This window comes from Sinocyclocheilus rhinocerous, unplaced genomic scaffold (assembly GCF_001515625.1).
Source record: "Sinocyclocheilus rhinocerous isolate Xijiao unplaced genomic scaffold, SAMN03320098_v1.1 scaffold367, whole genome shotgun sequence".
Taxonomy (NCBI): Eukaryota; Metazoa; Chordata; class Actinopteri; order Cypriniformes; family Cyprinidae; genus Sinocyclocheilus; species Sinocyclocheilus rhinocerous.
This window is the reverse complement of record NW_015662594.1, coordinates 26,654-39,513: the sequence shown is the minus strand read 5'-3', so window position 1 is coordinate 39,513 and position 12,860 is coordinate 26,654. Positions and strand designations below refer to the sequence as shown.

General features: G+C 41.2%; 1 protein-coding gene and 1 non-coding gene across 2 annotated transcripts in view; both read left to right on the top strand.

Annotated features, from left to right (window-relative positions):
* LOC107728185 (suppressor of tumorigenicity 7 protein homolog) overlaps nt 1-9,218 on the top strand; it is a 12,615-nt gene extending 3,397 nt beyond the window's left edge. The window contains exons 8-15 of the mRNA XM_016538284.1: nt 3,585-3,682; nt 3,754-3,862; nt 4,697-4,769; nt 5,309-5,411; nt 5,482-5,632; nt 6,535-6,627; nt 7,231-7,370; nt 8,897-9,218. Coding sequence (XP_016393770.1) covers nt 3,585-3,682; nt 3,754-3,862; nt 4,697-4,769; nt 5,309-5,411; nt 5,482-5,632; nt 6,535-6,627; nt 7,231-7,370; nt 8,897-8,992 — 863 coding nt within the window. The 3' untranslated portion in view covers nt 8,993-9,218. The remainder of the gene's footprint in view (nt 1-3,584; nt 3,683-3,753; nt 3,863-4,696; nt 4,770-5,308; nt 5,412-5,481; nt 5,633-6,534; nt 6,628-7,230; nt 7,371-8,896) is intronic.
* A 2,571-nt stretch (nt 9,219-11,789) lies between these two features.
* Nucleotides 11,790-11,861, top strand: trnaw-cca (transfer RNA tryptophan (anticodon CCA)). Its single transcript has one exon. It is a non-coding gene; the product is annotated as a tRNA-Trp (tRNA).
* The last annotated feature ends 999 nt before the right edge of the window (nt 11,862-12,860 follow it).

Below are 12,860 nucleotides of genomic sequence, written 5' to 3'. Positions count from 1 at the left end.
AACACACACCCACTCACTCACACTCCCCCACTCACACACCCAACACACACACACACACACACACACACATCACTAATACACACACACACACACACAGACAGAGAGACACGCATCACTAATACACACACACACACATCACTGATACACACACACATCACTAATACACACACACATCACTGATACACACGCACACACACACAGACAGAGACACACATCACTAATACACACACACACATCACTGATACACACACACACACACAAACACATCACTACACACGCACACACACACAGACAGAGAGACACATCACTAATACACACACACACATCACTGATACACACGCACACACACACAGACAGAGAGACACATCACTAATACACACACACACATCACTGATACACACGCACACACACACAGACAGAGAGACACATCACTAATACACACACACACATCACTGATACACACGCACACACACACAGACAGAGAGACACATCACTAATACACACACACACATCACTGATACACACGCACACACACACAGACAGAGAGACACATCACTAATACACACACACACATCACTGATACACACGCACACACACACAGACAGAGAGACACATCACTAATACACACACACACATCACTGATACACACGCACACACACACAGACAGAGAGACACATCACTAATACACACACACACATCACTGATACACACGCACACACACACAGACAGAGAGACACATCACTAATACACACACACACATCACTGATACACACGCACACACACACAGACAGAGAGACACATCACTAATACACACACACACATCACTGATACACACGCACACACACACAGACAGAGAGACACATCACTAATACACACACACACATCACTGATACACACGCACACACACACAGACAGAGAGACACATCACTAATACACACACACACATCACTGATACACACGCACACACACACAGACAGAGAGACACATCACTAATACACACACACACATCACTGATACACACGCACACACACACAGACAGAGAGACACATCACTAATACACACACACACATCACTGATACACACGCACACACACACAGACAGAGAGACACATCACTAATACACACACACACATCACTGATACACACGCACACACACACAGACAGAGAGACACATCACTAATACACACACACACATCACTGATACACACGCACACACACACAGACAGAGAGACACATCACTAATACACACACACACATCACTGATACACACGCACACACACACAGACAGAGAGACACATCACTAATACACACACACACATCACTGATACACACGCACACACACACAGACAGAGAGACACATCACTAATACACACACACACATCACTGATACACACGCACACACACACAGACAGAGAGACACATCACTAATACACACACACACATCACTGATACACACGCACACACACACAGACAGAGAGACACATCACTAATACACACACACACATCACTGATACACACGCACACACACACAGACAGAGAGACACATCACTAATACACACACACACATCACTGATACACACGCACACACACACAGACAGAGAGACACATCACTAATACACACACACACATCACTGATACACACGCACACACACACAGACAGAGAGACACATCACTAATACACACACACACATCACTGATACACACGCACACACACACAGACAGAGAGACACATCACTAATACACACACACACATCACTGATACACACGCACACACACACAGACAGAGAGACACATCACTAATACACACACACACATCACTGATACACACGCACACACACACAGACAGAGAGACACATCACTAATACACACACACACATCACTGATACACACGCACACACACACAGACAGAGAGACACATCACTAATACACACACACACATCACTGATACACACGCACACACACACAGACAGAGAGACACATCACTAATACACACACACACATCACTGATACACACGCACACACACACAGACAGAGAGACACATCACTAATACACACACACACATCACTGATACACACGCACACACACACAGACAGAGAGACACATCACTAATACACACACACACATCACTGATACACACGCACACACACACAGACAGAGAGACACATCACTAATACACACACACACATCACTGATACACACGCACACACACACAGACAGAGAGACACATCACTAATACACACACACACATCACTGATACACACGCACACACACACAGACAGAGAGACACATCACTAATACACACACACACATCACTGATACACACGCACACACACACAGACAGAGAGACACATCACTAATACACACACACACATCACTGATACACACGCACACACACACAGACAGAGAGACACATCACTAATACACACACACACATCACTGATACACACGCACACACACACAGACAGAGAGACACATCACTAATACACACACACACATCACTGATACACACGCACACACACACAGACAGAGAGACACATCACTAATACACACACACACATCACTGATACACACGCACACACACACAGACAGAGAGACACATCACTAATACACACACACACATCACTGATACACACGCACACACACACAGACAGAGAGACACATCACTAATACACACACACACATCACTGATACACACGCACACACACACAGACAGAGAGACACATCACTAATACACACACACACATCACTGATACACACACACACACACATCACTAATACACACACACACACACACACACACATCACTAATACACACACACACACACACAGACAGAGAGACACGCATCACTAATACACACACACACACATCACTGATACACACACACATCACTAATACACACACACATCACTGATACACACGCACACACACACAGACAGAGACACACATCACTAATACACACACACACAAACACATCACTGATACATACACACACGCACACACACACACACATCACTGATTCACACTTACACACACACACACAAACACACATCGCTGATACACACTTACACGCGCACACACACACACACAAACACATATCACTGATACACACTCACACACGCCACATGTGTTAATGGCTCAGACACTCACAGGCTCTGAGTGAATGTTTTTAGGGTCACAGAGGTCAGTTCATATGTTTTATCTGTTGTCAGATGTCACTCAAATAATTTTCCACATTCACATGCAGTCATTTACACTCATACTGAAGCGTTTGCATTGTAGAGTCCTGCATATGTATAAGACATCTATGAATTATATTTATTAATCTTTTTAAGTATATATTATAAAAGACTTTTGGTCTTCACATTGATTAGTTATGTGTGTGTGCAGTTATCATGCTATTCTCAGAATCAGTTTTTATATACAGTGGAGTGCAGCTGATCCTGCAGCGTGTCTTTTGTTAGTCATTCTCAGGCGACGTGTAGCGTAACGTGTCCGTAAATGATCGAATGTTAAAGCAGAAGTAGCTAATCAGAGTTAAACTGAATGAAATTCCCCTGTAAACTTGTGTGTGTGTGTTTCGCAGGAAGGGACACAAACGTGTTGGTCTACATCAAGAGAAGACTCGCCATGTGCTCCAGAAAGCTCGGCCGCACACGAGAAGCTGTCAAGATGATGCGAGACGTGAGTGACCTTTGACTCCTGACACACAGAAGAAACGAAGGTGTCGAACAATCGCTAACTGTGTGTTTTAGTGCTACACAACCCTGTTGATTATCAGAGTCTCACCGATGACATCAGCGAAACAAGAGAAGCATTACAGTAACAGAGAAAAGAGGAACAAACACATGAAACAAAACTCCGGTGAGCTTCAGTTCCTCTCCACCTCTGGATTCACTTCCTGTCTCACTCACTCACTCACTCGCAAAGACACACGCACACACACACACACACACACACACACATGCTCTAACCTAGGCAGTAGGGTTGAAGAGTACTCAGGTCACATTGACAAACAACAGAACCAGAACAGAAGTGCTGGCCACCACTGAACTAAAACATGGAAACAAATTAATGAAACATGCCTGCAAATTAATGTCATGGGAAAGGATTCGTAACATCTGTTTTCTAATATTTATTTATTTCCGCATGTCATGTGTGGCTCTGTAATAGCGCATTCTCACGCACCGGTAGTTCAGTTTATCTTTCTCCGGCAGCACAGCATCCAATAGAAATGCCTTACTCATGCGGAAGATATCGTTTGCTTTCCTGACATTTACAACCAGTGTCAGCTGCTGCTTTGCAATACTGAGAGAAAATATGAAGATATGAGAGCAGAGCGGAGCTCTGTCCTGCTCATCTATGATGAAACATTTTCTTTGTGGGGAAATTTAATTTAACTTGACTTCCTTCAGAAATTTCCACTGCTTTCCATGTTCAAGTACTGTGAAAGAGCATTCAATTTAAAACAGCACAAAGTCTGAATGACATTAAAAGCATAATTTGTACACTGTGTGTTATTTGTGGACCGTCACAGCCCTCGCTTGAGCTGAAGAAGCGTCTCTGAAGCGCTCACAGGACTCCTGTCAGCAGACACTTTTGCTGTGTAATTTGAATTATCTTACAGATATGGAGTATGTACTTCAGCATTATCTCACCTGTGAGTCGTGATGTGAAACGCTTTGTTCTCGTCCACAGACATCAGTTTGCCAAAGTCTGCAACCATCTGCTACACAGCGGCGCTGCTGAAGGCCAGAGCCGTGTCTGACAAGTGAGTCTCCATCAACACACTTCAGCACGTTCACAATATTAATGCATGTGCTGATGGAAAATGCTATTTTAATTGCAAAATAAATTAATGCTATATATATATATATATATATATATATATATATGAGGTTACTTTCACATGAAAGCAGAAATCCACTAGCTTTGCACCAGCTTTATTTTGAGTCCACAGTAAGACACTCCACGTCAGCGAGCAGTCATTACAGTATCAATGACCGTCTGCTTAATATCTGCTCACACTTGATTTTAATGGACATTCTACTGACTTAATCAAAAAAATCAAGTGTTCCCCAGCTTTCTCTTTTTTCCCCTGACCCAGACGAGCCTAACAGTGCACACATACAGAGACAAACTGTGCTTAAAGGGCCAGTTCACCTCTGACTGAATATTCTGTCATCACTGTCAGTTCTAGACAGCACGAGTCCCGAGTTTCTCAAATCACATTAGTTCTGCTGTAAAGTGTGTCCGTGCTGTCATCATTCTAGTCTCACCTCAGTCTGGGGGGTTTGTGTGCGTCTGCAGGTTTTCTCCAGAGGCGGCGTCACGCAGAGGGTTGAGCACAGCAGAAATGAACGCAGTAGAAGCCATACACAGAGCGGTGGAGTTCAATCCACACGTACCGAAAGTGAGCCTCTTCATCTTCATCATCCTCCTCCTCCTCCTCAGCCGTAACCTGCCTCTCGTTCTCTCCGCAGTACCTCTTAGAGATGAAGAGTTTGATTCTGCCTCCGGAGCACATCCTGAAGCGCGGCGACAGCGAAGCCATCGCCTACACCTTCTTCCACCTGCAGCACTGGAAGCGTGTGGAGGGCGCGCTCAACCTGCTCCACTGCACCTGGGAGGGGAGTGAGTGACCTCTGACCCCTCCGATTTAACACAGTCACTGTCTGATTGATTATTCTGCACTGCGAGTACACCTTTTGTCAGTACGGTGTTATGACCAAAAAAAGGTGTCTTGGATTACGCTTTGTCTTTTGGCTCAACTCGGATCAGATCCAGAGGCCAGTTTAGTTGTGTAGCTCTTTACTCGTTGTTTCAAAGCAGCTGTACAGATGTTATAATGTCTTAAAGCCCAGTTGTTCACACTGATCTCTTCAGAGCTGGATAATAGTGTAGTTCACACATGAAGATCATAGCAAATCTCAACTGCTTGTTCGTTAAAATAGGATATATTTACAGTAGTTACAAGTTGTGGTTATTCATTATGCAATTCAGCCTTCATGCAGATTAAAATCTCTGGGTGACAGAGTTTGTGGAGTACACTCGCTTTAACTGATAAGAATGTCCACACATCAGGTGGATTTAAGAAACGGTTAAAAACCCATCTTTTTAAGATTGTGTATGTCTTAATTTTATTTCTCTCTCTTTTATATTCTATTGCTGTTGTGTTTTATAAATAGAATGCATTATTATTATTATTATAATGATATGGAAATATGTAAGGTTTTATTTATAACAATTTGGTGTAGTCAAGTCACCTTTATATCCGGCGCTTCATACCAGACAGTTTCTAAGCAGCTTCAGTGATAAATAGGAAAATAACAGTGTTAATGTTTTAAAATTCATCAGTTAGTCATCAGGAATAAATGCCTTTAGTTCATGTCTTTTAAGAGGCAAACTTTTTTTTTTCAATATAAAACTTATGTCGAAGTGTTCAAGTGAACATCAGAAAAACTGCTGGTGACTCACTGTTGCTCCGAAGCTTAGAAATGCATTTTAAAAACCACTTCTTTGTGTTGATTGCTCAGCTTTCAGAATGATTCCATATCCTCTGGAGAAAGGCCACCTGTTCTATCCGTATCCCGTCTGTACAGAGACAGCGGACAGAGAACTGCTACCAAGTAAGAGATTTTCCTGCATCTCACCTGTAGATGAAGAGTAGTGTTTCTGTCACGTCTGACGTCGTCTGCAGCGGAATCTCTCAGAGCCTGTTAGTGGACTATACGAGTACATTAGGCCTTTCAGTGTAACTGTACAAACGTCCAGCTTCAGCTCGAGCTTCTCGTGTCAGATTTTGACTGATTTTGATCAAGTAATAACTGCAGTAATATCTCTAGATGAACACTTACTGGACTGAAGCAGCTCAGCTTTACTTGATTCTCCATCAATCATGTTTTAGTCTCAAATCTGATCCTCAGGATCTTTAGAGGAGCGTTTGTTTCCAGAAGCTTTACTTTCACTGTTCCTCAGCGGAGGAATGATCTTCACAAGCCTCCAGAACATCTCACATCTTCTGAGGAGCCTTTATTTCTTCAGCTCTCAATCACTGCATTATATGTTTGGAGCATTTCAATCTCATCTTACTGAGACGGATTACTGCAGATATAGAGTGCTCTGTGTGTGTGTGTGTGTCTCTCTGTGTGTGTGTGTGTGTGTGTGTCTCTCTGTGTGTGTGTGTCTCTCTGTGTGTCTTTCTCTCTGCTTGTGTGTGTGTGTGTAAGCAGTGTTCCACGAGGTGTCAGTGTATCCCAAGAAGGAGCTGCCGTTCTTCATCCTGTTCACGGCGGGTCTCTGCTCCTTCACAGCTATGCTGGCGCTCCTCACGCATCAGTTCCCAGAGCTCATGGGAGTGTTTGCTAAAGCCGTGAGTGTCACACACTTCAGTACTCCAGACAAACACACCACCGTTGAAGGCTTTTCATTTTCATCAGTACCATCAGCTCTGATGAAGAACTGTTTGAATGACACTGATACGCAGGGTTTGGCCAAACATACGGTTTTTAAAAGATAACTCATCATGCTCATATTTGTATTTGAAATGTAAATTCTTCACATAGGGCTGAAAGATTCATCTTAAGAAAATATGACCAAGTTTATCTCTACCATTGTGTTGCTGGACCAATATTTAATTACTTTCCCCATGTTTTCATAGAGACTAATATCTAATTTCTGCTGAAATATAATCAGCTGGTGGCACATCTTACCCCATTGCCTCCTATTTTGTTTTACTGTGAAACTGTTTTTCAGAAATGAATTAGCTATAAAATGCAGAGGTGGCCAGATTAAAAATAATCAGAAGAAATCAATCCAGCTAAAGACTCTTGAGTTCTTGACTGAGTTCTCTGGATCTCTCCGTATTAAACCAGTTCTTCTCTTCACGTTCACAGTTTGGTCTGTGTTGTAGTCTTAACCTCTGAATGGATTTGTGTTAGATCACTGCATGCTTCTGCTTGCTGAAGATGAATCACTTCCAATTCCTCATCTGCAGTGTTGGGGAACGTTACTTTTAAAAGTAATGCATTACAATATTGTGTTACTTCCTAAAAAAGTAACTAACTGTGTTCTTAGTTACTTTTTATGGAAAGTAATGCATTATGTTACTTTTGCATTACTTTTTCTCATCTGGGCTGGGCTTGCTTGTTTGTTTTTAATATAAAAAAAGTTATTATTTTGTTATTATATATGTTACTATTTTTGGCAAATACACATCTGTACAGTAGAGGCTCCGCTCAAACAAGCCTTTCAGCTCTGCTGCTGCTCTGGATTACATGAAGAATTGGATGCAAGAGAAGAAAGCTCAACACTCTAAAGGAATAAAGAAATGTAAATAAAACACAAATGTTAAGATTTATCTTAAGTCACTTTTGCTCATTAGTATGGTTGAGTTGGATCATTGAAGGTCAGCAGCATAGACACTGGTTAGGTTTGCATTGCACTGTTTTTATTCTTTTTTTTTTGAAGGAACACTGAATGTGTTTGTGTGCAGTGAGATGAGTAAACACATGTTGATATTTAGTCTAGAACTACAGTAAGATCGTGTTCACACACAACACTCTGCACTTACTCCTGATTTCTGTCACCATGGCAACACCAGAGCTGTCACTCAATACATGGAAACAAAGTAACTATGTTACTAATTTGAAAAAGTAACTTAGATGTTTCATTTTAAATCAAAAGGAAATGTTACTTTACTAGTTACTTGGGGAAAGTAACTCATGTTACTTGTAATGTGTTACCCCCAACACTGCTAATTTGTACCAAAATGTATTTTTGTGTTTTTATATGAATCTTTTGATTATATTATTGGATGTAATTTAATACGGAGGCTATCTTGTCTGAGAGTAGTGTTCAGACTGCAGATATCTCACTTGTTTCTGTCTCGTCCTTCAGTTCCTGAGCACTCTGTTCGCTCCGCTGAACTTCATCATGGAGAAGGTGGAGAGCATTCTTCCCTCGAGTCTGTGGCACCAGCTCACGCGGATCTGATCTCACGGATATGCATTATTATTGACTGAGGTGCCAAGTTCTTCAGAAGTGCCCCGACAGCCAGGAAACAAGAGAAACACAACCCACATCAGACGCAGAAGGAATTTATTTCCCCCTCGATCTCCTGTAAATCTTTTCTGTTGAAAACTTTTAAACGCCATCAGTATCTAAAGAAACAATAAATCAATTTCTGTACTGCGGCAAAACAGACGTCTCCATTTTTGAAGTCTTTAGGAGAAAATCATCTTCTCCGTTGTGACTTTCTCTGTTCTCGAATTGGAAAAATTGTCTGAAAGCTGCAGAATATCATTGATCGACGTGTGTGGGCTTCTTTTACACACAGAAACAAAAAAGTGGAGTCTTTGACCTGTCAGTTCATCTTTTCTTTTTTTATATTATAATGTGCTATTCTATATGCTTGTGCTGCTGGTGCTGATTCATGCCAGGATCTTTAAGAATCATCTAGAACGGGTGAAAGAGAGACGTACTGTACTGTAAAAACACACCACATTCCCTGGCCTGTCATCTCTTTTATACATTGAGTTATAAGTGAGATCAAAGATTGCTTTGAATGTATGTTTAGATCGGGGGTTTCCAACCTGCAAGATATTTTTAAAAATAATTTGGTTTACTATTAAGAGGGCATGACGTGTAATCTGAACACTGGGTGTCGCTATCACACCCCAATCACAAAGCATCATGTGGATTATCAGTGTGTGCTGTTCACATGGAAGCAACACTATCTAGGCTACAAAAACAAAAAAGATAAGCTCATTTATAAACAGGGTTGCCAGGTCTGCGTTACAAAATCAGCCCAACCGCATTCAGGGGGCGGGGTGTTGTCGCTTCAACCTTTATTTCTTTATTTTATTATTGTTGTTATGTTTTGCAGTCTATGGCTTCAACCCATGGACTAAAAAAACCTGCGGCAACAGTATAAATGTAGCACAATTTCACGGGAAAATCCACGGCAATGTTCAGATGTATAATTAACGCTCTTTGAAGAAGACATGAAGAGTAACACTTTTTTATTTTACTGTAGGTATTTGGAAATGTAAGTAATTCTGCGGCTCTCCATTCTCAAGTGAATGATTTGGACATTGACTGATGCTCTGTTAATGACATTAATTAGGCGGCGTTTACAATTTAAGGCGGAGATCTGATCTGAAACCATTCAGCTGCACACCATTTCAAAATCATTTGCGATTTATAGATTTCACATCTGGAAGAGAGTCATACACACGTTTTCTGGTCGCACGTTCGTTCTCTGTCTGAACATTTGAGAAATAATCTTAAGATCAACATTCTACGCAACATCTTATAACTGAGGCCCCGTGTGTCGTGGATCAGTTAGCTTCATGCGAGAGGTGAGTCTTCAGCTTCTTGAGAGCTGTGATGGTCTCAGCAGATTGATGGAGGTTTGCAGCTGATTTCAACAGAAGAACAGAGAGAGTGAAGGTGCTGGAAATCACGCTTGTGTCTCCTGAAGCAGCAGTGATCACGGTTACAGGTGAGATTATAAAGTGAAGGAAGATTGTTATTGGTTTATTGGTTCTAAAATAGACACTCGTTTTAGTGAATGTTTATCCATATTATGCACAAAACAATGGTGAGGGAATGACTGACTGATGCTTGATACTTAGACATTAACTTAAACAGCTTTTTATTATTATTTTTTTAAACATGAAATATGTGAAACAATGTCTTAATATTATGAACTCTTTATCTGTAGGTCAAAGGCCATGTACCAAAAACCTTCAAACTGATAGTTGCATCTTATTTCAGAAACCGCTCAGAGGTTTGCAGCTGATTTCAACAGAAGAACAGAGAGAGTGAAGGTGCTGGAAATCACGCTTGTGTCTCCTGAAGCAGCAGTGATCACGGTTACAGGTGAGATTATAAAGTGAAGGAAGATTGTTATTGGTTTATTGGTTCTAAAATAGACACTCGTTTTAGTGAATGTTTATCCATATTATGCACAAAACAATGGTGAGGGAATGACTGACTGATGCTTGATACTTAGACATTAACTTAAACTGCTTTTTATTATTATTTTTTTAAACATGAAATATGTGAAACAATGTCTTAATATTATGAACTCTTTATCTGTAGGTCAAAGGCCATGTACCAAAAACCTTCAAACTGATAGTTGCATCTTATTTCAGAAACCGCTCAATGGAATTAAGACTAATATATAGGATTGTGGCAACAACATGCAAGTTGGCAGGGTATATGTCTTTGCCCTGTGAGAGAAAAATGAAAAATTAAGCAGACTACCACTTGCCATTCATATATGAAAAGAAGAAATTCTCTAAAAAGTCTAAAATAAACTACAGCTGATATAAAATAATGTGAAAAAGATTTATGCATGCGCTCGAGCCTCTTCATAGATGAGATTCATGCAGGTATTTCCAATCTGCAAGAGATAACAATCAAAATAGCTAGCACATACACAAAATCTAAGTTCTTTGAACAAAGAAAACAAAAACATGTACATCTACCTGACCGTCAATAAGTAGCCTACTTTTATTGTCTGTCGGTATAAATTATATAGACCTATCTATTAACATTGAAATTAATTGACATTGACTCTTAGCTAATCATTTAATTATAAATGTTGCACGGTTGCTGAACAATAATAACTTTATCGATTATTTAACACCTCTTATTCATGTCATTTCCTGACTTGGTCTGTTCTATAGCTCATACTGTACAGCATCAGTATGAGCTTTTTTCAATGTCTGATTTTCTTAATGTATCGAAGCGTTTAAACAAGAAGCCCCAACTCTTTCGCTAAGATCTCGTGGCGCAACGGTAGCGCGTCTGACTCCAGATCAGAAGGTTGCGTGTTCAAATCACGTCGGGGTCAAGCTGTCTCTTCTTGACATCAAAAGTGTGAAGTCCAACGTCAAGTGTGTTCATTCAGCTTTTTTCAATGTCTGATTTTTTCTTAATGTATCAAAGCGTTTAAACAAGAAGCCCCAACTCATTTGCTGAGACCTCGGGGCGCAACGGTAGCGCGTCTGACTCCAGATCCAGAAAATGTGGAAACGTGTGTGCTGAATTTAAAACTTAACTCCTTCAAGCCGGAATCAAACCAGCAACCTAAGGACAGCCAACACTTCATCTACAGTCCTCCGCTCTACCAGATGAGGTGTCGAAGGATGGAAAAATCCCAAGCCACAACAACACACCAAGAAATTCAGAAAGCCTTACCTCTTTAGGTTATTGGGTGAAATTAGTCTGCTTTTTGTGGTGAATGCATCAAGGACCCTACACAGGAAGCACCACCTTGTTTTCTGGGACCTCGTGGTGCAAGATCAGAAGGTTGTGTGTTCAAATCACATCGGGGTCAATCCGTCTCTTCTTGACATCAAAAGTGTGAAGTCTGACATCAAATGTGTTTACTCAGCTTTGGTTTCATAATCAACAATGTTCCTTGTGTAATGTGATTGATTTGGATCTTGACCTATGGGCTTTTTTTATGTGGCAATACAAACTCAGAAGAAAATGTGGAAACGTGTGTCCTGAATTTAAAACCTAACTCCTTCAAGCCAGAATCGAACCAGCGACTTAAGGACAGCCAACACTTCATCTACAGTCCTCCACAATACCAGCTGAGCTATCGAAGGACGGAAAAAAATCAAGCCACAACAACACACCAAGAAATTCAGAAAGCCTTACCTCTTTAGGTTATTGGGTGAAATTAGTCTGCTTTTTGTGGTGAATGCATCAAGGACCCTACACAGGAAGCACCACCTTGTTTTCTGAGACCTCGTGGCGCAAGATCAGAAGGTTGCGGGTTCGCAACGGTATTGCGTCTGGCTCCAGATCAGAAGGTTGTGTGTTCAAATCACGTCGGGGTCAA